This window comes from Bombyx mandarina, chromosome 11, assembly GCF_030267445.1.
Source record: "Bombyx mandarina strain Sakado chromosome 11, ASM3026744v2".
NCBI lineage: Eukaryota > Metazoa > Arthropoda > Insecta > Lepidoptera > Bombycidae > Bombyx > Bombyx mandarina.
Window position 1 is genome coordinate 9,681,336 of NC_143218.1, and position 25,764 is coordinate 9,707,099.

At 33.6% G+C, this 25,764-nt stretch overlaps 3 protein-coding genes across 6 annotated transcripts in view; 2 read left to right on the plus strand and 1 right to left on the minus strand.

Moving 5' to 3' along the window:
• Nucleotides 1-14,888, plus strand: part of LOC114242251 (CYFIP-related Rac1 interactor B) — a 33,963-nt gene extending 19,075 nt beyond the window's left edge. Inside the window, exons 4-5 of the mRNA XM_028173348.2 lie at nt 10,540-10,737; nt 11,309-14,888. Of these exons, the coding sequence (XP_028029149.1) occupies nt 10,540-10,737; nt 11,309-11,375 (265 nt within the window). The 3' untranslated portion in view covers nt 11,376-14,888. The remainder of the gene's footprint in view (nt 1-10,539; nt 10,738-11,308) is intronic.
• Nucleotides 14,889-16,348: 1,460 nt separating this feature from the next.
• On the minus strand, nt 16,349-17,935 carry Cnep1r2 (CTD nuclear envelope phosphatase 1 regulatory subunit 2). 3 transcript variants are annotated; one of them, XM_028173338.2, is made up of 4 exons: nt 17,748-17,935; nt 17,416-17,486; nt 16,985-17,119; nt 16,349-16,567 (listed from the first exon to the last, which is right to left on the minus strand). In XM_028173338.2, the coding sequence occupies exons 2-4, from the start codon at nt 17,426-17,428 to the stop codon at nt 16,413-16,415; spliced, it is 303 nt and encodes a 100-aa protein (XP_028029139.2). In that variant the 5' UTR covers nt 17,429-17,486; nt 17,748-17,935; the 3' UTR covers nt 16,349-16,412. The 3 variants fall into 3 exon arrangements, with proteins under 3 accessions (XP_028029139.2, XP_028029138.2, XP_089587029.1); XM_028173337.2 differs by having other exon boundaries at nt 17,416-17,498; XM_089730903.1 differs by lacking the exon at nt 17,748-17,935 and having other exon boundaries at nt 17,416-17,732.
• Nucleotides 17,936-19,948: 2,013 nt separating this feature from the next.
• On the plus strand, nt 19,949-25,269 carry LOC114242271 (enoyl-CoA delta isomerase 1, mitochondrial). Of its 2 annotated transcripts, none has more exons than XM_089730905.1 (5): nt 19,949-20,134; nt 21,917-22,151; nt 22,743-22,889; nt 23,816-24,028; nt 24,470-25,269. In XM_089730905.1, exons 2-5 carry the CDS (start codon nt 21,918-21,920, stop codon nt 24,725-24,727), a joined length of 852 nt encoding a protein of 283 aa, XP_089587031.1. In that variant the 5' UTR covers nt 19,949-20,134; nt 21,917; the 3' UTR covers nt 24,728-25,269. The 2 variants fall into 2 exon arrangements, with proteins under 2 accessions (XP_089587031.1, XP_028029168.2); XM_028173367.2 differs by lacking the exon at nt 19,949-20,134 and adding an exon at nt 20,212-20,436.
• Nucleotides 25,270-25,764: the final 495 nt, after the last annotated feature.

The following is a 25,764-nucleotide window of genomic DNA, read 5'->3' on the forward strand; positions in this document are numbered from 1 at the left end:
ACATTAAACAACAAATATGACTTTTATTAGCAAGTTAGCTTAAATTATGTTAGTAATATAAGTAAGTTAACAAGAAACCCCGGTTTGGGTAAAGGCCTCCTCCAAAGACTTGTGTATTATGTATCCCACCCCATATATTCCGGCTGAAGTTCCAATGTAACAAAATATGAAAGTGTTGTGTTCTTCTGTCCTCGGAAAGTCCCATGATATCACAATTAATTTTATTTAAACATTCTTCTAGCTCTAATAGTCGGTCGTGTGACGAGTGGGTTCTGACATTGTATGTTATATTTTTTAATTGGCGAATTTGCTTTGTGAGATTTTTCGAAGTTTTTAAGGTTGGGTTTGAGTTTTGTAACTTTGGAGGAACTTTTGGTCATAATCTTCAACGGTGACCAGTCGGGTTGGAAGATTTTGTTTTATTATTAAATCCACTCAATTAATTATAATAATAATAGCCTTTTTATTCTTAAACATAGGGTTAAAGAGGTTCATAAGTTCGGTGTGCCTTTTGGCATAGGCCTCCTCCAATTCCTTTCAATGGGTCCTATCCTTTGCTACTCTCAGCCAGAATGGTCCCGCTGCCTGCTTCAAATCATCTTCCCATCTTCTGATTTGACGACCCCTACTTCGTTTGCCGTCTCTTGATTGCCAGAGGGTGACTTGCTTGTTCTATTTGTTAATTCTCAATTAATTACTTAATATTTTCTCTTAAACTATTAGTCGTCGGAACGAAGACAAGTTCAATTATGAAATTCGTGATCTTTATAAATAAAAAATTAACAAACGTTATTTTCGTGCTAAACCGAATGCTCGACTGCGTGTACCAGATTTCGAAATAGGTCAGTTTAAAACTGTGAGCTTGGACTACCAGAGTTTGGTGAACGAAGGAACGTAAATCTCAGATTACTCGAAACCGGATTTTCAAATGGCCCGACTGCCGTTTCACTGAACAAGCAAATGAAACGCAATAATGAATTGAAAGTAACAATAATGCTAAACACAATATAATTGAAAATGAATACGAACATGTAGTAGTTGGATGATTGTACTACGGATGACCTACATTTCACAATACCAAAATTAATTATTATTTACGATCTAAGTACTTTGTCGATTTTCTTGTTACTATTTTAATCTAAACAGGCTACCCAATCTTGGTTGAAACTTGAAGGACGTAATTAAATATATGTGGTTTTCAATCGCGAGACGAATAGTCCTAAAGTAAATTAAGTACGAATAGTCCTAAAGTAAATTAAGTTTATTTTTTTTCCTACCTAAGCTGGTAGCCATGAGAGGCTATTCCAGCGGAACCTTAACTAGTAGGTGAGCTCACGGGGCTCAAACCTGACGAAATTGCTAACACGAACCCTAGCAAGAGCCTTGCTTCGCAGAATCTACCACCGGATCGGAAACGCGACCCACTGAGAAGATCCGGCGAGAAACTCAGTGGGCTGTGTCTGAGGGTTAATTTACCCGTCGAGCCCTTCGTCGCAAGCGACGGGTTCGACGAGAACGGTGACCGGAGTAAATTAAAACTTTTCAATGAGATTATTGTCGACTTGTGCATTCTGTGAAAACAATAACACTTTAATCAGATTTAGTCCAGTTTGCTTGGACAGATTTTTGATTTGTTATATTGAAAGTAGAATTATAAAATTAAAGGTTTTAATATTTTAAATCTATCAGTAAAAAGTATAATGTTTTACGTCCATACATTAATCTATGCAAATTTCGTTAATACCACAACTATATTCATAAGATACAATATAACTTATTAGGTTTTTTTCTCTTTTTTTTTTTTTTAAAGCCCAGTATAGTTAATTAATAAGTTTAATGGTGCATTTCTGACGTCATTTCGTAACAAAATACAGAACTCGAATGAACAGGCCACAACTGATTGTCCTTGTATCTCCGGGGTATTTATTACATGAAGATATCGTGTGTCGCAGCTAGCCCAGATAGCAGACACACTTCAGCCGGCTGATATCATTGTAACCTTATAATCAATCAACTGTCACTTGATACGTTTCGTGTTTACATGATTATCGAGATAAAGTTGTAGGAGATGAAATCGAATAAATGAAAATGAATGTTTCTAGGTATGCGATATTGTTTTTAAAGGATTTTGTTAGGCTGTTCACAACATTAAGGAATGAACTCGCAAACTCAATTGGGTCGTCTGTAATAGGAACTGCCCTTTGAAACAAGAATGGTAGAAAATTTCGCAAGAGTATATAATAGAACCTTTCAATGATGCGGTTACAATTTGTCTTTTCAACACTACAGGCAAAAGGAGAATGCCCATTGCAGTATGGAATTTGGTTTCAAGTTGTGCTCTCATGTAACTTACCTCATTTTGTAGGGTTAATATGTTTATTAATTTATAAAAAAAAATGTATCTCTAGTTCGCCGGATTTGCTAGTAAAAGACAAATGAAGTTTATAGAATTAGGTTATTTTTTGTACAAGATAGCAGTGGATATTTTTTGATTATGCTGAGTTCCTACATACTTAACAACATACGTATAAAGTATTTTATTAATGAAAACATGTTTATAGTATAAACTTATTTGCATTATATTGTGTCCATTCGTTAAGTAAAGGTGGTACTATTACGGAAATTCAAAATAAAACAAAAAGAGACATAAAATAATTTATTTCTCATAATTATTATGCAGATGTATCATTATACCTAGCTCAGCCCAGCCTAATATGGACACAACAACCCACAGTTCAATTGCCAACGAGATAGCTGTAGTAATAACTAGAGATTGAATTAATAGTATTAGCAACGTTTTCATCACGATTAATTAATAAGTACGTATGATAAATAAATTAATTCTGCCCCCAATATGCCTGGACTTCTGTCTAACAAAATAACGAATAATATTATGACCGAACGAAACACACGATACATAACTCGATCGGAAACATGAGATACGACGCCAGTAAGTAAATCAAAATATTAATCAATTCAGCACCTACTTGTCAAATGTCAGTAGTAATAGTAGTTGTATTTTTCCAACTGGAAAGGCAAGGGTATCATACCATACAGCCTAATATATTTTTTTTGTGAAAAATGTTAATACGAAGTGAAATGAAATGAAAAGAATTTGGAACATTAATCAATTGGCATGAAATTAAATTAGTCAATTCAATTGGCAAACTATTAGTCATTTACAATTTAGAAATCTAAACATAATGTGACTGTCAACACTGAGGTTTGAGATTGACATTTGACAGACTTTTTTGGCGGGAACGCGAGGAGCGAAACTGTGTGAATTGTTTTATTTTGTCTATTTAATATATTTTCTTTAGGTTGAAATGTGTAATAACGGTGGTTCATTAACTGTTTAGTAACGAAGTAGAAAATGAAACAAAGCCGCTGGCTGGGCATAACTTCTTGGAATCCTCCAAAAAGTCCATCGAAAAAGTCTCAGCAAATAACCACCATTTTACTGACATTACATTTCATTCCATATCATCTCATCTCATTTCATTTTATTTCATTTCATGGCAATTGATTAATATCTCAAATTAATCAACTTCATTTCATTTCACTCCATAATATCATATTTTTTTAAAGATGTATGATATAACATCTTTGCCTTTCCATTGGGAAAATTGAACTACTACTAGGTTAGGAGTTTTTAAATTACTAATTATTTTAATCTTCTATACCCGGCGAAGTTATAACTTAATATTTTTGAGGATATTGTTAAAAATAAAAACTTAATTTTTAATATATATTTCATCGTAGCACAACACGAAACCAAGAATGGGCAATCTCCTTTCTCTCATATCACTATCAGCAAATATAGATAGATGATTTTTTTTTAAACTTCTAATTTCTTTTAATAAATGGAAAAGACTATTGTAAAATTTCGTTCTAATCTTAGATCGAAAAGATCAATTTTAGTGATAAAACTTTTATTGCTTTACCATATATTATTAAAACCCGGTCTCTCCTTACTGCGCTGTTACTTTTTAATGTATGGAAAACACCTATGTGCTGAAACTACTTACTGGCCTCCTGTCGAGGATTGACGCTAATATGACAAAAACAATCGCTGAAGTCATTAAAACAACAATACTAAGTTCCGGGCAATGAGGTAACCTACGTGCTTGCATACAGGACAAACATACAAAAAACCATTCATTATACTTGTATAGATTTAATATTTGCTCCGAAAATTATGCATTCATCAAACCGTATTCAAGATACTAAATCAAACTTAATGCAATCGTTTTGTTTCTAGTTATATTTTTATGTTCTCAAACGCTATGTCTGGGAGAGCTTAGATCTGTTTTCGTACAAGATAAATCGTGTTAATATCTGGGAAGAGGAAGTAGTCTTTTGAAATATTACTTTATTTCAAAGAACTCTGAATATTCGGTTAACGAGAACGTTAAACGCGGGCGAACTGTTTAATAATGTTTATTAAGAACACTGAATCTTCCTACAAAAAAAAACCGTATTATAAACAACGGTAATGAAATTTGCCTCGGTATTTAAAACAAAACTGAAGTAGATACATACATACTGTCCGATGGATTTTTTCACGGAAAATAACCTTGAGTGTTTGATTCGAAATCTGATATAATCGGACATAGTTCTAAGATTAACCAGTGGATATCTGGAACAAAAAAAAACTATTAAAAATAAAGTGGATGGAAAACAGCAGGGCTGAGATGTGACAGAAAGCTTGTGACATGTTCAAACGAAGTTTTTTTTTTATTGCTTAGATGGGTGGACAAGCTCACAGCCCACCTGGTGTTAAGTGGTTACTGGAGCCCATGGACAACTACAACGTAAATGCGCCACCCACCTTGAGATATAAGCTCTAAGGTCTCAGTATAATTATAACGGCTGCCCCACCCTTCAGACCGAAACGCATTACTGCTTCACGGCAGAAATAGGCAGGGCGGTGGTACCTACCCGCGCGGACTCACACGAGGTCCTACCACCAGTAATTAAGCAAATTATAATTTTTGCGGGATTCACTTTTATTACACGATATTATTCCTTCACCGTAGAAGTCAATCGTGAACATAATTCATTAGAAAAATTGGTACCCGCCTGGGATTCGAACAGGTGCATCGCTCAACACGAATGCACCGGACGTCTTATCCCTTAGGCCACGACGACTTCAATGTTTAACAAAAATCCACAACAATAAGCGTTAAGGATACGCTTTGGGCTTTGGTCTCTTCTTGGTATACTAATCTTCATCCTATAACAATAGGGAGCCGGGAGAAATTAATGTAAAAAATATACAAAATTAACAGGCAATTTAATATTTTAGGATCGGCCCAACATTCATTAACTAAGAATAATTTATATGCCGTGCATTAAATACTGTTTAATCATAGTAATGACACTAATGGTCAGACCTAATTTATGAAACAATCCATCAAGTGTTTTATCGATCTTAAAAATAATGGAGGGTGTAGCCACGAATAAATAATAAGTCTTTATTCGCGAGGATGGACTATCTATTTGAGATACAGAGGACTTAACATCAAAATATATACTGTTACTCAGAAGCTCTAGAAAGAGATCTACTGGGCTGAAATCCCAACTGCTTTGAACTACCAATACTATTTTTCCATCATCTATTTGTATTGTATTTACCTTATTTTCAAGCATAGCAAATGACTAATACTTATCCGATTTCGCAAGTTCCAACTAAAGCTAACGTTAACCGCTAAGGCCACCGTGCAAAGGATAGCCAATAAAATAATATGGCCCATCCTGGTATTAAATATTTACCGAAAGATACGGATATCGGAACTTGAATTCTACTTCAGACATGAAGTGTAAATCCCAATTATATTCTGTAACGGCTGATCCACCCTTAAAATCGGAACGAAAGACTGCTTCACAACAGAAATATGAAAGACTCAAAATACGACCTACGCAGTCTTGTAATTAAATTCATTTTCATTTATATTCATTCAATCGAATAAGTTTAAACATTGTATAGATGTTATTGGCACGTTGGAGACAAGCTCACGCCGTCATGGTAGGTTATGCGCATGCCTTTAGACAGAACATAGTGAATTTGTTACCGTATCCTCTCAGTGGGTCGCGATTACAATCCGGTAGTAGATTCAGTGAACCACTGCTCTTATTAGGGCTAGTGTTAACAAGTGCTCTCAGGTGACCCGTGAGCTCACATAACCGTCCGCGCGTAGTTCGCATAATTATCTAGGTTAGGTTACCCGCCTACCAGAATCTAGAATAGCACCTAAGGCTACCAGCGAATATTAGGGGGGAAAAACACCAACGATTAGGTAAGGGAATAAAGTGCACATGTTCAGTTAACAAATGAGTATCACAGCGTGGTCAGTTTTCATTAGTTTAACATTAAAATTTGAACACAAACACTCATAACGCTACAAACGGATGTAGCTGTTGTAGGGTTATTAAATCATTGATATACGCGTTGATAACAGTTTCCTGGAACCTAAAGATTTATTTTGCATGACTTCATAATCAATAAGGAGTATTGCTTGCAATTGGACATATTACGTTTTTGGGGGATCCACAAAGGGGAGATCTTCCATAGAGGGTTAAAGTGCTCAGTAAACTGACGATTCGAATGCTGTTTGTTCGGAACTTACGTATTAGGTCTTTACCTACGAAATTTCCGTTTAGTATACAGAAAAGTCATATTTCTATGAATCAAAATATACATCGACGTCTATCGAAGCATCTTCGACGGCCGCAGTGATAATTTTAAAGCCCTTCTTGACGAAGTCAGTTGTGCCCAAAAAACTCTTCAAAGGCATTTTATAGTGCCTCTCGACTATTGAATTTTATCACTGCCAAGAAGCTATCCATACTTTGGAAAAAATCGAGGTCTGGTGAGTACGATGAAAGACGCAAAATTTTCAACGCAACAACTCTTGTAGCTTAGAGACCGTCTGTTGTGGTTTATGAGGTCAAACGTTGTAGTGTGGGTGCAACGGGGATGAGCGATTAACCAAGGCTGGATTCACCAGTTTCTTCATCATTTTATCCAGTTCCTCACAGTACACATCTGCATTATTTAATTTTTTATCACAAGTGATGTCCAACCGCACATTACGTTTCGAATAGCCAATATTGTTAAACGACGACTATTTTAATCAACCATATCTTGAAAATATCGTTAGCGAGTCCCAGGCGTCTGGTAAATATCTTTTATACTATTATAGCTACTCGCTACTCGTTCATGGGGATGTCATGATGAAAAGCTTTTCGCAAGATCATTTTGCCAATCGAGCATTACATTGCTCTTATCAAACCTTTTATTATAATAATTTGAAAAGTAATATTGCGTGTTCAACTTAATATTACCGAATGCGTCATCATATCCGCTAACAGATACCAAATGGCACCGACCACTTCCTTGCCAAATATAAAGGCACGTAACCTTAACAATTGTAATGACAAGTGGGACCAATTTTTTTTAATATCCGTTTTGAATAGACATTGTTTTATCACTCAGGGCAGGATTGGAGGATCTATTAAGGATTTAACTAGTTTTTGTAAACTTTTTTAACCGATTTAAAAAAATAGAGAGGTTCTCAATCTATCCATTTTTTGGTCTGTCACCTCAGTACTCTTTCTAGGTAAACCGATTTTAATTTGAAAACGGGAACTTCTCACGTTGTCCAATTTCATATTTTTTCCAGACCTGACCAATATATTTTAAGTGACCCTTATTGATTTTGATAAATAGGTACTTAATTGATATTGACTACATTAATAATATTCTTATATTGCTATTTTAAAGTCGTATTAAAATCGTATTTTTTAGCAACTACGCTTACGAAAATTGTAACATTTTGAAAAGACGCAAAATGAAGAAGTATTTTCTTCTTACATCCATACTGTACGGTATGACCGCAGAGTATATCAGCATAATAAAGTAATCCTAAACAAAACACCCATGTATTTATCTCCGACTGTAGGTGTTTTTATTGAAAGTGTAATATAACACAAGTGTGTTATACTGACATCTAAGTTGAAATAAATGATTTTGAAACTCTATCCCTTAACTATGACGTGGTAACATTATTTGTCTCAAAAAACTTCTACCTACCTAGATTCTGTGTTTATGACACAAATACATACCTATAAATTCATGAAGCAACGCGAAAAATCTGGTATTAACAAGATTTTTCATCACATAACAAAAAAAAAAACACAGGAAGTTTCAATCGACTTCGTCAAATGGCGACAGTTATGACTCAATAGCGATCCTGTTTCCGATACCTTTGTAATATAATAAAACTTGTCATATTCTGAAAGGGTATCCAGCTACATCGAAAATGTCAATAGAGCGCACGACACCTATTGAATAACAATAGACCAGTTCTGGTGCAAAACTAACTTCCTATTAACGGGTCGTGCGAGCTATTGATAGCGACAAAAGTAAATAACTAGACAGTCTTGTACAAGTTTGTGGGAGTTACGAGTCCACAAAGATACGAGTATTATAGATATAGAAATCGTCTGTATTTCTGTCTTAGTTTGTTTCGGTCTAGCCATATTTAGAACTGGCGTTCTTACAATACAATTGAAACTTCCACTCAACGAGGGTTTTCATATATAATTCGGTGTGTAGTCACTGGATGCGTCGACCTTATGTCACACGGTATGCAACAATATTCACTTCGGTCACTGTATATGACTATCTATTCTGTACTGTGCCTGGAGTTAATTCCCCAGACCTTGATAGTAGAGAAAAGAAATGACATTTAAAAACGCACTGTACGTTTTGTAAGAGTCTCCATGAATGAAATACATAACGGAATCTTGTGCTAGGACGGTAAAAAGGCAAAGAAGGAACTGCTGGGAGACAAAAAGTCTCCACAACCTCAACGGTATCAATATGCAAGAAGGTGGGGCGTTTATTCAAACGGCTCGTTTCTGACGAGAACCAGGTAGAAGTGGGGCGATTCCGACGCCGAAATGAGAGCAGTATTCCTTTGGCAAGCTTTTGGCTAAGCGTGCATCTTAAACTTTTCTATTGAACTACTTAGGGAGACAAGTACATGCTCTCATCTGATGCTAATTTCTCCGGACCCCCCATTAATAACCCCCCTGAATTATGCCACCCAATTTGAGATGCGTGACCCAAACCTGAATTGGATTAAAAATGTCCATTCAAACTGTAACATGTAACTGCATTGCAGTAGAAATAAACAGGAAACCAATGGCTTCCTTGAGCCAGAAATAATCAGGATAGTTTTCGGTGCGAGCTTACAGCACGCAGGACGTATCAAAAGTAATTATTTCTGCAGAAATTCTACGTTCATTCTTCATTCACAAAACGGTGACTAAAATGTGTTATAAACGATAACTGTTATTTCTGATAAATATATACTATGTAGCTACCAAAGTTATTTGATTCTATTAAACGATAGGACGTCCGCATTATTACGCAACAGTACACATCCGCAAAACTTCAATACGATCGCTACAATACATGCACCCAACATCTCTATCTGAACGGGGAATGATTGTTTCATTAGATTTGTCAACCCTACTAGTGGAATGATCGTGCTCTTAGAAATTCGTTTTTGTTCACCTTTAGAAGACATTATTATTAGTATAATTAAAGTTGAGTTTTAGTTGAATTGTGAAAAAATTATAAACTTAATAATGTTTGTCGTATTTGATATTAACAAACACGACAAGCATGTATCTACAGAAGATTGTTAGAATAGAACCACGATTACCTGTTTGGTTCAATAGTAAGGCATCCTGTGACAATGTGTGTTTCAAAGGGAAGGGAAATCCGGTAAAAACCTGAATCGCGCTGACGACATTTTCAAGATAATCTTGCATATATACAAGTTCAGATATAAATAGCCGAGCACACATTCGGTGAAGGTAGTGTAACCCTAGATTTAACTTGTTTTGCGTTTCCGACACTCAAAACACAGGTGAACATCCTATCTTGGGACAAATGAATATAGGATGTATTATTATGTAAATACGAGTGAAAAGATAGATTTGATCGAGAAAATTGAAATCAGAAATTAAAAATAAATAAAGGTTTCGAAACGACTTATAAAACCAGAAGTTTCCATTCAAAATCATTCGAAAGAAGTCATATAAATAATTCGTAAGAAATCATATAAATTCATGTTGCTTGAAAATGCTCGATGTTAATGTACTTTAGACCCACCAGTCAATGTAAGCTTTCCATCAATTCAAAATCTACGTAGGCGCCGCGTTTGCATAACGTTCAAAGCCTACGACGACCTCATTCCACTTGAATGGGCAGCGCATACGTTTTATTGTGTCGTAAATTCGACAGTTGCGCGACGTAAAAACTGGCACATGTGACCCAAAATGGTTCGTAAACGGGAATCCGTGATGGCGCGTCCCACTACCTGTGGAAACGTAAACATAACGTATCGGAAAGACAAGACGGCAGCAAAGAGAAATAATTTACATGCAGTTTTAAAATTTTGATGATTCAAACTAAAATGATTATTAAACAATTTAAACATTTTTTAATGTTAATGTTTCCAGGAAACTAGTCGCTCAATTTAGTCGCGAGGAAACATCGCTTCTAGTACTTCGTGTTATGGTCGGTCTTATAATACTCTACGACTGGGTACACCCGTCCGGTGCCTTCTGCCGCTCATCCTCCGTTGACGTGAAAGGCTGCGTCAAGTTCCTGCAACAGCAACCACCGACGAAGGCCGAACCACTCCTCAATGCCCTCAGGTAGGCACTTTTTTTTTTGAAGTGAAACTTCTTTAGAATCGTGATTTCAAACTAGATGAAACGAAAAAATAAGTCCATAAAGACACAAACACAAATGTGTAGGATTCAGCCGGCGAGAGAATGAGATAGAACACATTAGACGTTCTCAGTGTAGTGTTTTTTAATACTAACGTGTGTATGAAACCTCTTGTAGTGAATTTTAATTTAGGATTATACGTGAAGTTAAAATATCAGTTCACAGAGGGCGCTACCTCATACTATAAAAGATGATTTACAATTATTTACTAATGACAAAATGTTACACATACTTAGGCATTTAGGATAATTGTATTTAAATTTTTGAAGGTTTCACTTCTACCACGTGTGAATAGCACATGTTTTTTTTTAGTATGGCAACCCTTTAACGTTACCTTCAAAGCTTCTCAAAACTTGCCTCTTGTAAACAAAAGAACAATTGTAATATCAAACTTGGAAGGTCGGATGGAATTGAAACCTGAAAGCTTGATTTAGGTTTTGTAAAAATATTATCCTCATTGCATTAAGAATGATTTTCCTGTTTCCTCTTCTTCAGGTATACCACGAAACATCTGAACCACCCGTCTACTCCAAAGAACATAAAGAGTTTGTTGGCGGCGTGAGGGCAGCACTCGAGCCTTGCATGTTGCTGTGGGGAATGACAACGACAATAAATAAATACGCGGGAAGTTCTCATTACATAATCATATGGTACGTATATACAAATAAAAAGCGTTTGTTTTGCATTGTTATTGTATTTATACACCTAATGTTTTTTGATTACCGAAAATAAATGAATGTCGTTATACTGAACGAGCTCGTGAAGAAACAATTTTAAAATTGATATCGATAAATTAGCCCACAAACAAAAAGAAATAGTTGATCATAGATTAATTGTATAATTTTTCGATAGGATATATAAATAATTTTTTTTAACATAAATTATATGTCTTTATACTGTTTTTATTTCACTCGTCTCGTGTTACAGAAATGAAACTCATAAAAACGCATTTTCAAAATTAAATTATGAATATTTAAAATTGTTGTTTTGCTCTCAGTACATATATAATCTGTTACATCAATTACGACTGCTTGTTAGTTTATTTTTGCGTAATTAAAAAACAATGGTGTAGTGTTTATGTAATCTTTGTGTTGTGTTGGATTTGCTCTTGTTCAATATATTTGTGTAACTTGAAATAAATTAATTAAAATTAGTTAAAAAATACTCCCTTGCTGATCAATATCAATCACCAAATGATGCTAGAAATATTGAACACCAATTCGAGGTTTACATTATGCAACTAAGTTCACCGTTTGAACAGCTCTGTGGAATGATTCACAGAAAATTTTCACTTCTGTGATTTCTCACTCCAATCTGTCACCTATTATGAGAATGAGTATAAAGAATAAGTTAAAATCCAATACAGATTTGTTAGCTTATAGAATCGTTTTTAATGCCGTTTTTTTTGAAATTTCATTCATTCCTCGAGTGCTAAAATGTTAAATCTATGAAGGTCGTTAGATTTAAGACGACCTGAGTAATGAATAAAATAATTTTATTATATTATACATTTATTATATTGCTCATGTTCTAAATGTTTAAAAATTATTATAAAGCAAAGAATTTACACGTATTTTCATATACTATACTACGTTATATTTAATTTGTATGGCTTTAAAAAAGCAAATGAAACTGAGGAACTCTCCCCTTCACAGCCCCATGTGCAAGGCTACCTTTAGATAGTATTTATTACCAATAGATCGTTAGGCTTTATATCTTTGAGGATATCAAATATTTGCGTTGCTATTAAAGATATTGTCATCATTAATAATTTCTAGTACCATTCGAAATTGTTTGATACTAATTGTTACCGGCAGATGCACAAGTGTTGTATTTGTAAATTTAATTAATAAATGATGAAACTTCTTAGAACTATTTTTTTCAGATAATATGTATCTCGTTTAAAAAAAAGTTGTATCATATACATAGTATGATGAACTATCCTATAGTATTGGTAGCCTGGTAATTTTGATGGCTATTCGAAATAAAATTTTGCATATTTGATGCCTTCAAAGATGTCCGTCTTAAACTCGTTTTTTTTTTTAAATCTAGATACATCCTCTGATTGTATACTTTGATCTATTGAATTGTAAACTAGGAAAAAAATAATAGAGGACTATAAACTTACGAGGAAATTGATAATATTAATTTCGCCTTTATTGGTGACGTCAGAAACTAGTATTATAAGGAGGCTTAGAAGTTTAAATAGTTAACATAAGTGAGAAAGTATTATATTACGAAGTTATATATATATTAATAAAAATGCCTTGGAATTTAAATCATCTGTTATGAATGTTATATAAATCGAATAATAATATGTACTCTAATTTTATTTGTATTTTAATGTTGGTTTCGAGACATGAAACGTAATACCTATTAACATAGATTACATTTATAATGAGGCTAGAATGAACAATCCAATCGTAATTTTCTTTAGCTATTTAGTATACTAGGTTTAATTATATTAAAACATAACACATGATTTTTTTCTTTTCTTGAATGTATGATATTCGTTGAGAATTTAAAAGTGCAAACTATTCATAGCGAATGCAAAGAATATTCCATTCATGGTCAATGGTAATACAATAGTAAAAAAAAACTATCAAAGACTGATGTAAAATATTAATTTTAAAAAATTATAAAACAAAATTCACAAATATTTAAGATCTTCAAGATTGTACTCCGATCAAAATTACACTAAATGACGGTCCACTTATTTTTTATCGTTCTCCAATTTAAAGTATCTAAAAGTTATTAACGAACTTTAACAAACATTTCGTCGATTAAATAAAACCGTTGTACCTATATTAAAAAGAAACAAATATCTTGTTTTATTCTACCGACTTGTTTCTGAATTTAAGCTTTATACAAAATTAGAGATTTAAAAAATTATATATTTTCTACACGGTTCACTCAGGTAGGTACTCCGTTAAATAATTAAAAATAATTATTAATATTATATAAGATAAATAATTAATTACATAATATACTCTCCCACAACTATTGTTATATTTTATAAGAAATTGTATTTGTTTATGTACCAACTAATTTTCATTAGTGAAAATCTGTTCTTGTAACTCAAAGTCAAATGACTGAAAACTTTAAAAGTAGCATTTATAAAATTTCATTGTATGACTAGATTGTATAATAAGAAAAAATACTTAATAAATAATACCGCTCAAAATTACTTCTCCATAAAAAGTTCTAAAGAGTACTAGACTGCCTGATTTAAACAGATTTCAATAAATAAACGTAGTTATTTCAAATTCCATTATATATGTAATGATTTTCATTTTAACTTAATAGCCTTTTATTCTGTAGTTAATATCAAATGTAACATTAAAAATGCATTTCTAAATATTTATCTACTTTAATATCGTTGTTTATACAATATATTATTGTCACTGTAGCACAAGGTTTTTTTGTGTAGCATAGTAAATTAGTATCGTTATGTAAATTAGCATAATATAATAGATACATATTTGCACTATCAGCACAATATTTTATTAGTTCTATTATACACACTGAAATTTTTATAGAATTGTAAATTTTGCAGTATGCGTGTTACATTGACACTCCAAATTGCATTTACTTAGGAATTGATGAAGTTAATTGAAGAATAAGAAACATTTATGTAAGTCACTGCCCAGAAGCCAAAATTTTGTATAATCCTATTTTTGTGAGTACTTCTTTTTGATTTTCCTATTAAACTCCATGATGAGTCTAAGAGTATTCTGGGTTAATGCATGTCTTGAGTTTCGTTAGTATAAGTACTCTAATCATGAAAAGTGCATATTAAGGCCGTTTTAGCAATATCTGCCCTAAAGAGTTTCAAATTTCTACATTTTCTGTTAGAATAATATACAACTATCACATTTTTCATTTTACTTTACCATAATATATACATTAACAGATAAGTATTGTTGAAAATTGTACTTCATTATAAATTTTGTTAATAAATTATGCATGTTTGTATGATAACTATTGTCTGTTTTCTTTAGTTATCCTATTTGTTGTATATAAAACACACCAAAGTTATGTAATTTAATAAAATTTAATAGACACTTGTATTAAAGTTGTTTTATTTTATGATGAGTTACTTGACCTGTCCTGCAACTTTTAATCTGATCCTTTGTAATTCGTTTTAATATGAACTAGATGATGACCGGTTTTTTTTTATAACGCCATATTGTCTTTAAAGCGGTTAGTTGCCCTCAATTAAGAAAATAGTATTATTATTCGCCAATAGATGTCGGGAAGAGTTGATTATTGAAGACACGAATAAAACAACATTTTCAGAAATAAATCGTAGCTAGATCGATTTATCGCCCCCGAAATCTCCTGTATACTAAATTTTATGAAAATCGTTGGAGCACTTTCCGAGATTCAGATTATATACAACATGTAACATATTTAACGCACACCCTCAAACACCCCAATTAGACTTTAATAGTATAAACGCTATGCATACACCAAATATTATTTATATGTGCGTTAACATTGATTATTTGTGAAATTAGTTATTCCCATTTCGTGGAAATAAAATGGTCACCGATTCACACTCCGCTGCGCACGCACACACAGACACATGTACACACTCGCCGCCGCGCCGCGCCTCTTGTTCAATGCACTTTAATGACCGTTTTCGTATTTGTTGTTTTATTTTAGATAATACTGCAATGTCACTTTTCACTTTATCAAAGGCGGTTATTATCTTATTCTTTAGTTCTTCGGCACTTTTGTCTGTGTTTTATAAACTAGCGATTTAATTCGCCCCCACAAAAAAAAGTCGAGAGGCGTCAAATCAGCTGATCTAGGTCACTGACCGAAAAGACAGCGAAATACGGGAGATATTTTATTTGCACTATCACTTGACCTCTTATCGATAAGGTGGACGCGGCGTGACTGACTTGTCAAAATATTTTGTTGACTTCGTTGTTTAGATTTTTCTTTAATCACCGCCGACGCAACCGCGTCGCCGCGAACATCGGGATTAGCCTGCCGTTTATTGTAAGAATATTAAGCCGACGAAAGAAAGGGATAGTAATTATTTTTGTATTACGTGGTTTTCTTTTATGTATTGTAGTGTTGCTGTGTGCCGGCGGTCGCTGTTGGTATTGTGTGCGTAGGTATTTTATTTTGTAATAGACTATTAGCCTTGAAATAAGTATCAGATTTCTTTAATTAAATAATATTTTTTTTTACTAATTAGATATTTCATTTTAAAAAGTCTTAATACCCTGACTTACGTTCCATTTTCGTTTCTATGAACTGTTTAGCTAGCTGTGTAGGGTGACTGTAATTTACTTAGTTTTAACTAAATTTTAGAAAAAAAATTGGTACATAAAAAACAATCAAAATCGATCCAGATTCAGATTCTGAACAAATTACTTTCAGGGTGTGTGTTAATTATGTTACATGTTGTATATATAAGAATTGCTCGTTTAAAGGTATAAGTTAAGATAAGATAATATAGAAAACTTTAATCGTTATATTTACAATAGCTTAATACATATTTGAAAAAAAAAACAATAATAAAATAAAAACAAGTTTATTCTTATATTTAATATTTAAAGATATGTACAAAGTAAGATAATATTTAAAATAATGAGCTATTTGCTGGTCTTGGCTTCAGAATAAGTTTGCCAGTATCGTCACAAGACATGTTGAAGTCATTAAGTATGGAGCGAGTGCGCGCTGTGATGATGCTAGGAGCCACTACCTTTCTATGTACTCCAATCATGAATAGCAAAACTGTAAGAAAGTAATAGTTTTTTGCTACAATTAATTCGCTATTTAACAAGATGATAGTTCATTCAATAGTACTAAACAGTAAACAGTTGCACTGGAATGTAAAGACTTTTACCACAAGAAATTGTTTAATTTTCATTTATTAGCTATTGCTATGGGCTTTTTATTTATAAATACAACATTTTATTTATATGACTATTGTTTAAGTATATTGAGGTCAACAGTTGGCACTAATTGCAAATGCAGTTGAATTAAATATATTTATGTCAATCAAAACAATCACATGAATTACATATATATAAAGTAAATAAAAACAATGATTAATTTCTGTATTTTAGTTCTAATTATGTGGTGTTAATAACATAATTGTAAAATGTTATCAATATTAATTAAATTAATTCCATATATCATTTATCTTACCCAATAATGTAGAGGTCACAGCAAAAAAGGGATGATTCCACAAAGACTGTGTGAGCGAGACTACAGGTGTCAGAGGATCCATCAACCAATGGTATGCTGCTATTGCTGTACAAACTGACACAATTGTCAGTAGAACTGGAATTAAGTTTTAAACAAAGTTGTAAAAAGTTTAATCGAAGTATTAATGAAAAATATATTATTATTTCATTATTCTTATTTATCTCATTTTTTAACAAGTGTATAATTTTAATGTATAGACTAAGTCTATTACTTTAAGGTATATTTATCACTGATCAGCTCAACTGAAGCTGTTTCAGTAATTGGTTTTGTAGATCTTTGTGCGAGCCATCCACTGAGAACTATGCTTTTTTGTTGCAGTTTCAGCTCTAGAACTAGCTAGGTATGTATTATAAAATAGTATAAGTACTTACTTCTCCATCTCATTGTAGCTGGTTGGAGACATGCTATCACTTCAGTTAAACGACGCTCAAAGCTTTCAAATCTGTAATTATGACTACTCAGTATCATTAATCATAAAGGGTTATTTACCAAATCGTAACGACAAAATTGTACATTAAAAATCTTAAGTGATTTTGAAGATTTGCATTTTTAGATCTAATGTGAAAACGATATATAGTAAACAACTTACACGCACAAATAAGCCTAAATTTAAATCAATGATGTGCAAAATAAACGCAAGTTGCTATTTATTTACAAAACAGAGAATCTCGATCGCCGGACATAACCTAATGACAATACTGACCATCACAAGCAGTTTGTTCGAGCGACATTATTTAATTTTAAAAGACAAATTTGTTAATGTTGATAATTATCACATATTAATGTTTTCTTGTCATGTACTTAGATATTACAATTTGAGTCCTGCAGGAATTTTATCAATTTTCTATCATTTAATTTTACAATTTTAATGGACCATTCGACAAGCAAAGGAAACGTAACCAATATGCCGGACGATCATTTTTTGACAGTAAAAAAAAACATGGCAATTATACAAAAAATAAAGAAAAACGAACTTTATTATAACATTTAAAAGGTGTGGTATGGGATGAAATAAAATAAGTGGTCAATAGAATCGTGCCGATTTACTGATAGTTTTGGCGTAGTTGTGGTGTTCTATGTAAACTCATGGCGTTCTGATATTTAATTTTATTTTTAATTCTTGTTTAAGATTAAACGTGTAATTAAGATGGATTTTTAACCATTAATTATTTAAGTCCAAAGTATGGGAAGACCACTGACCTACCTGCCTTATCGCTCGTTTAAAATCCCTAAATCTAAATTTCAATTAGAAATCAACTACAGTACAGTAATAGTAACTACACAGATAAATAGTACATTTTTGTTTTTTTTATCTCGTGAAATAAAATGAGAAGAACTGGATACGTGAAGCCTGTGGTTAATTTGATGTTTTTTTGCTCGTAAACAATCTTTAATAAATCGAATGCATCCATAATGAACTGTAAACTATTATAAAGTAGCATTTTATTGAAAAGGTAATCAAATTTGGAATATCCACTGAATAAAAACGATTAACCTAATAGACTTCTCTCCCCTGAGTTGCATTCCTCATGTCTGAGGGTCGTGACTATATCTTCCCATTAGCCATCTCTGGATGATGTTCGCCATCTTCTGATCTCGGCGGTGTGTATGGCATCATAGACGGTGGTATCCAGAGTGGTGCGGATTTGTTCGGACCAACGCGGCAACGCATTGGATGCGGCCACGAGATCTTTTGCCTGCAATCTTGCCAGTTACTATCAATTTTTCAAGATGGTCACTGTTCTTTTTGGCAATGTGACCGAAGAACTCAAATATCCTCTTGAAGCAGATGGTAGAGAGCCTAGTTTGGATATTGAGCTGTCTTAATATGGATGCGTTAATCCGATATGGTGTCTACGGGATTCGTGCATCTTCCTCCAGCCCCACATATCCAAGGCATCAATGCCAGCTGCATGCAATCAACTGATTTCAGAGTCCATGTCTCAGCTCCATAGAGAAAGAGTGAGAGCACCATTGATGAATCCCGCCTGCTCTTGCGGAATCTGCCAGTCAATGTAGTACCTGATGCGGTGATTTAAGATATGGAGCATGATTTTGCTCGCATCAGGGGAAGGGTACGGCAGTTTTCACATTGTTTTATAAACCTTTCTTGTGTAGTGGTATTATAGTGGATTCCGTCCAAACACTCGGCCATTCTCGACAAAACCAAACCCTGTTGCAGATTGTTAAGAGAGTATTAAGGCTTTCAGTATTTCTGCTTTTATAGTGTCTGGGCCTGGTGTCTTCTTGTTCTTAAGGATTGCTAGTGCTACAACCACCTCGGAGCAAATTAAATGTGGTTCTAATTCAAAGCTATTCCGAGGTATGTCTTCGGATGTGTCTAGGGTACCCTTGTATAGGTCCTCGCAGTAACACCGTCATCTTTCAGTGACTTCATCCGACTGATACAGGATTTCTCCATTAGCATCTTCCACGGCTCATGATTTGGGTTTGAATTTTTTGGACAACAGACGGGCTTTTTTAAACAGATCTGCTGTTTGGTATTTAAGGGAGTGTGCTCTATGTCTTTACAGATGTCATTTATAAACTTGTTCTTATATTCACTACAAAAAGCATCTATAGTCTGGCATAATAAGGCATACTCTCATATTGTGTCCGGATCTTGTCGTCCACTAACTTTAATTTTATTAATTCTTTTTTTTTATTATTTATTTTTATTTATTTTAATTATTTATTCTTTCCTGCGCTGGATGAGAGTCCAAGGGTGATCCGATATCCAGACAGTTTTTTAGGGTCTGCTTTCAAGTGCTTGGTATTACCTCAACCAAGGTCTTATTGATCAGTCTAAAGTCAGTCAAGTCTAAAGCTGGCAACTAGTAAATTGTAGTCTGAGCCGCATTCACCACCAAGAAACGTCTTCACGTTGTTCACGGATGACTTCCAACGGGAGTTTAGTAAAATATAATCAATCTGATTTCGGTATCGATTACCTAGAAATGACCATGTGTAAAGGCGTCTAAGGTGATATTGAAAATGAGTGCTTAAATTCGTGAAATTCTTGTTGATACAGAACTCTATCATTTTCTCTCCACCTTTGTTTCTTCTTGCCTAGACCAAATTTCGATTGAGGTGAGATTGGTTAATTAACGTCCTTCCTGCTTTGATAAATTAACTGATAGGCTAAAAGGTAGATTACCTAATGGCTGAAAACCAATTTTAAAAAAAAGAAAAGTTATTAGGCCTAGTTATTTGTTTTAAATAAAGTTTACAATTAATTTATTAGAACTTAATATTTACCTTATTATATTTAAAAGTAGTGCAAGTTTTTTATTTGCAAGCATAAAGCTTACTTCCAGAAGAGAAGTCTAATTTAGAAGCCAACCTTCGAATTTAAGTACAAAGTTCAATTCAAATTGGACTTCAGTTTTCAGGTAAAATTTACAATTTGCAATTTAAAATTATATCAATAACAAACGAATCGAATTTCAAGTGCACAGGAGTCTACCCTTTTTTTTAACTCTAGGGAATCCAGGATAGCCGGATACGCACTGAGAAAGTCTCCTTGTCTATTTCTCTGGAACAGATCACTTCGAGTCATAAGACCGCCTATTTTCCTTTTTTCTTTTGATTACCTTCGCATTTTTTTCTGGTGTACATTAAACAATTTTACTCCACTCTATTCTAACTCTTAGCATAGCATCTGCGGAACATTTACTTTTTTTATTACTTCTAAAACTGTAAGAGCAGATCATTAGCAATTTGACAAATTAGATTAAAATAGAATATATTACCAACTATATTGAGGGGTGGAAGGCTATTTAGTTTAAGCGACATTTTGCTTAACACAAAACATTTATTTTGTAATCAAAGATACATTTTATTGGTATTAGCATCAACACTTCAATGTTTTTAATTGAACTTCAATTAAGTTTACTCCATTGAAAAGTAGTTGAAGATGTTTTTTGTCATGATATTTTTTCCAAATTTAACGGCTCTGCTGTAAAGTTGCAAATTAAATGGCTCTGCTGTAAAGTTGGAGTAGGCAACCAGGCGCCTCACGGAAAGTATGCCACTGGAAGAAGAAAAACAAAACTCCAATTGCATAATTAGATCCGCATCAGAATGTGGAATGTGAGAGGCCTCATTGGTGAAGGAAAGCTCCACGTACTGGATCACGAACTTGAGAGATGTAATACGGTTATTACGGGATCAAATGAAACACATTGGAAAGAAAGTGGGAACAGAAACCTGGAGAACCACACCATCTACTTCTCGGAAAATGGAGAATTCGTCAACTGGAAGTCTACCATACAGCAGTAGGCGAGGTAGTCAATAGCTATATATCTAGGCTCCACTATCACCAACGCTGGGGGCTGCAAAGGTGAGATCCGAAGACGTTGCGCCGTAACAAGATCCTCAGTTGAGAGGCTAACAAAGATCTGGAGAGACCGCGGAACAACCAAAAACACAAAAGTCCGGCCTGCTTTTTCCAATTTTTCTGTATGGGGCTGAGACGTGGACGCTGAGGCTGCAAGACCGTCGTAAGATTGACGCACTTGAAATGTGATGTTGGAGATGTCTACTCAGAATTCCGTGAAGCTTTCAAACAGTGAAAGAATTTTTCAAATCGGTTGAGTAGTTTCGGAGCCTATTCAATACAAACAAACAAACAAATCTTTCCTCTTTATAATTATATTATATAAATATAGATTCGATGGTACTCGCAAAACGTTTTCATTCGGTTGCGTTCGAGACAGACATATGCTGGGTGCTCCGCTATTAACATTTGAATTTGATCACTCTTTAATAAAATATAAAATTGTAATTGGTGGTATCGTTTCACTGCAACAAAACCACAGTTGCTTAAAATTTTAATTAAATAATAAAATTAAAATGTGATATATTTTACAGAATGTTTCCTCTTCGCCAAGTAATTGCAACTGTACGCTATACAACTCCAGCATTCCGATCAATGTCAGCAAGTACAGGTCCTTTAATAGACTTGGCAGTTGACAATGACGGTATAGCAACATTAACCATGCAGAGACCTCCGGTAAACAGTCTGAACTTGGAATTGCTAGATGCATTAGGCAAAGCACTTGATGATGTATCTAAGAACAAGTCCAGGGGCGTCGTCTTGACATCGGTGAGAACTTAAGTAAATCTCAGCCATAAAATTTAATTAAATTTAGTCTACATATATTTTAACATATTGACAACCAACTAAAAGATAAGCCGTAAGGTTTGTATTTGCCTGAGTTGTTTACTATGAGTTATATTATCATGTTATATTTCGATATGTAAAAAAGAGCTATGAGGAAATTATGTGCAAAGCACTCTTAATATATCAAGTACAGCTGATCTGATACTGCGAAGGGGATCTAAGCAAACTCCAACAGCCAAACTGGCATGGTGACGAGCAGCTATAAGAAGAATGGCAGCCTTTATTATCAGAGACTAGAACCCACTTCAGGGCCGTAGAGCTAGCGCAGTAATAGTAGCAGTGTTAATATTGATATATAGCTGATAGCACAGAGCTACTAGTGCTAGGCGTTTACTGGAACATTTAGACATTATAGCCTCGTTACCGTCATTAATTTTCATACTTAAGTCTATGTCCCAACTGACGGATTTAATTTTTGGTTATAGTACAATGTCTGTCCCACCATTCATTTCTGGAATATGTGACTACCATTAATATTTCTCTCAAACTACAGTAATACCATTAAATTTACAGTCATCACCTACAGTATTCTCTGCTGGTCTGGACATTATGGAGATGTACAAACCTGATATAAAAAGAGTTGAAACATTCTGGACAACATTACAAGAAGTCTGGCTTAAATTATTTGGATCCAACTACCCTACTGCTGCTGCAATTAATGTATGTAACTTTAAAAGGTTGTATGGCTTCCTAAAATTTCTATTACTAATAGAAAAGTGGTGTTTTAAATTTTAAATTTCAAGGGAAATTTTGTAATTTGACATTACTGGCAGCTAAAAAAATGTTTAGAAACACGAGAGAGAGGTTCAATGAATTGTTTTATTTCTGTGTCTGTCTCTGTCTGTCTGTGTCAGTGTCTGTCAATATTATATAGGTTTCTTATTAACTATTTAGCGTTTGTGAAAGTGCAAGTTAGGAGAATAAAACCAATTCACTGGGATTCTTCCAAAAAGTAATTTACTTTCCATTCACTAAAACATTTCATTTCTATCTATTAGGTTCGATTTATCTTGTACAATTTCGAACAAGTTCAATTTGTTTCATTTTCATATTATTATAACCAAATATGTATAATAATTCAACATTTAACTACGTTACATAATATTTTACGTAATAATCTTATTCTTAAAAGTATTTTTTTGCCTACCTTAGCTGAGTGCCCTGACAGACCATTTCAGCGTAACCCTAACAAGTAAGTGAGCTCACGGGGCTCAAACTTGACGACGTTGCTAACACTAACCCTAGCAAGAGCAGCGTTTCGCGTAATCTACCACCGGTCGGAAACGCGACGCACTGAGAAGATCTGGGAAGAAACTGTGTCTGTGGTATAATTTACTCGCCGAGCCTTTCGTCACAAACGATGGGTTCGACAAGAATTAAAAGTCAGAAGAGAGCACCGTTTGTTTGAATTATATGATATTCATGTTTTATTAATCTTATGTGACAGACTATATAATAATAATTAATCAATATATTAATGTCAACACTACAATAATTAACCCTTTGCGGTCTTAAGACTAAACTATATGTCTCAATATGTGTGGACTCTGAACCTCAAAGGGTTAACAGCAGTTTCATATTTCCAGGGTCATGCACCTGCTGGTGGATGTCTCCTGTCAATGTCCTGTGAATACAGAGCTATGGTCACAGGGAAATACAACATTGGTTTGAATGAAACAGCATTGGGCATTGTTGCTCCAAAGTGGTTTATGGACACTATGTGTAATACTATGTCTAAGAGAGAGGCTGAATATGCACTCACCACAGCTAGAATGTTCAACACTGATGAAGCATTGAAGGTAAATAATATAATAAAATAATAATTAATTAATTTTGTAAACTTCCTTTTATAAAAATGAAGGGATGTGAGTGAAGATGTGTACAAAGAAGTTATTTTGAAAAGTTTAACATTATCAGTGCAGGGTTATCATAGACATCAAATCAAATTATCTTGCCTTGGAAAATATCTCCTGGCATTTAATAGGAGAGTGATGAATGTTCGGCATTCCTTACAGGAGGTATTTCGCGTCCTTCTGAGTCATTAGGGTTGCTTCAGTAGCTTGTTAGGAGAATGCATCTATATAATGCCCTCATTTAAAAAAATACTATTATTAAGGAAGGATTAAATTGAATATAAATTTATTTATTTATTCTTATCGACAAACCGTGTAAATTTATGTTAAAAGTACTTTAACAAAAACTGTGAATGTAGTGTACATGATAATTATTTTTTTTTTAAGGTGGGACTCATCGACGTTTTAGCTACAGACAAATCTGATGCGGTTGATAAATGCAAGAAGTTTATAAAGAAATTCGACAAAATCTCGCCTATAGCTCGTGCTTTAACCAAGCAAAAGATTAGGGCAGAACCTTTGACGTGGCTCATCAAGAATCGTAAACAGGACACTGATGAGTTTTTAACTTTTGTACAGAACCCAAAAGTACAACAATCGTTAGAACTTTACATTCAAGCTCTCAAAAAGAAATCTGCTAAATAAATGCCTAATCACAATTATGTAAATAAAACGTATGTTGTAATTATAAATTGTATAATTAAAATAGTGTTCATTTACTTTTGAGTATTTTTGAACAATTCTAACAGATTTTGTAAATAGTAGGAATTTTGTATTATATATTTTAGTCATTTATATAAATACAATTTTATACCACTAAAATCTATGATATTGTTTTAATAAGTACCTAGAATTAGTGTTGTAACCATTGTCATAGATATAAAAATGAATATAAGACTACAATAATAGATACACCAAGCACATGTTTGGGTCATGTGGGTGTCATGGGTGAAATGTAGCATTGACTTTGTAATATTTATGACCCCAAGTAACCATTGTATAACGTTGAAATGGAACATTGATCCCACAACTTAGTAGACTTCAAATTGTGCCAAAACCGTCTACAGTATGAAAACAATTAAAATATGTACTGTTTTAAATGTTTGATATGATTTACAATATATTGTTCTTGTTTTATATGTAATATTTACGTTTTCAATAAAGATTATTAAATCATAAAAAAATAATATTCCTATTTCTATACATACACTGGAAAATTATTTATTTACACAAATAAATGTCTAAAATTTCATCAAGTCATTGCATCACCCTAAATACTCACTACATCTTACTAGTGTAGAAACCTTTATTATTATTATTATTATTTATTATTTATTTATTATTTATTTATTAAGTTGCACCAACAAAGTGATCATCAATACAAAACATTGACAAATTGACAAAAGTTCATGGCTGATGTCACCTCAATTATAGGTGCAATCGACAGTGCATTAACATCAAAAATAAAAAAAATATACAGCTAAGATTTGAATACATTTCATTCATTGCTTATGATTAATTTAATTGGGAGATGATCCGCGACAGATTTTTCCTGTAAGTAGTGAGACAATCAGAAAAAACATCTATTTCACTTAAAATAAGTTCAGCGCAATCGGACGACTCCGAAGGAACATTGACGGAGACCGCGCTACCGTGGACATTATTGTAGTCCCAAAGGATTC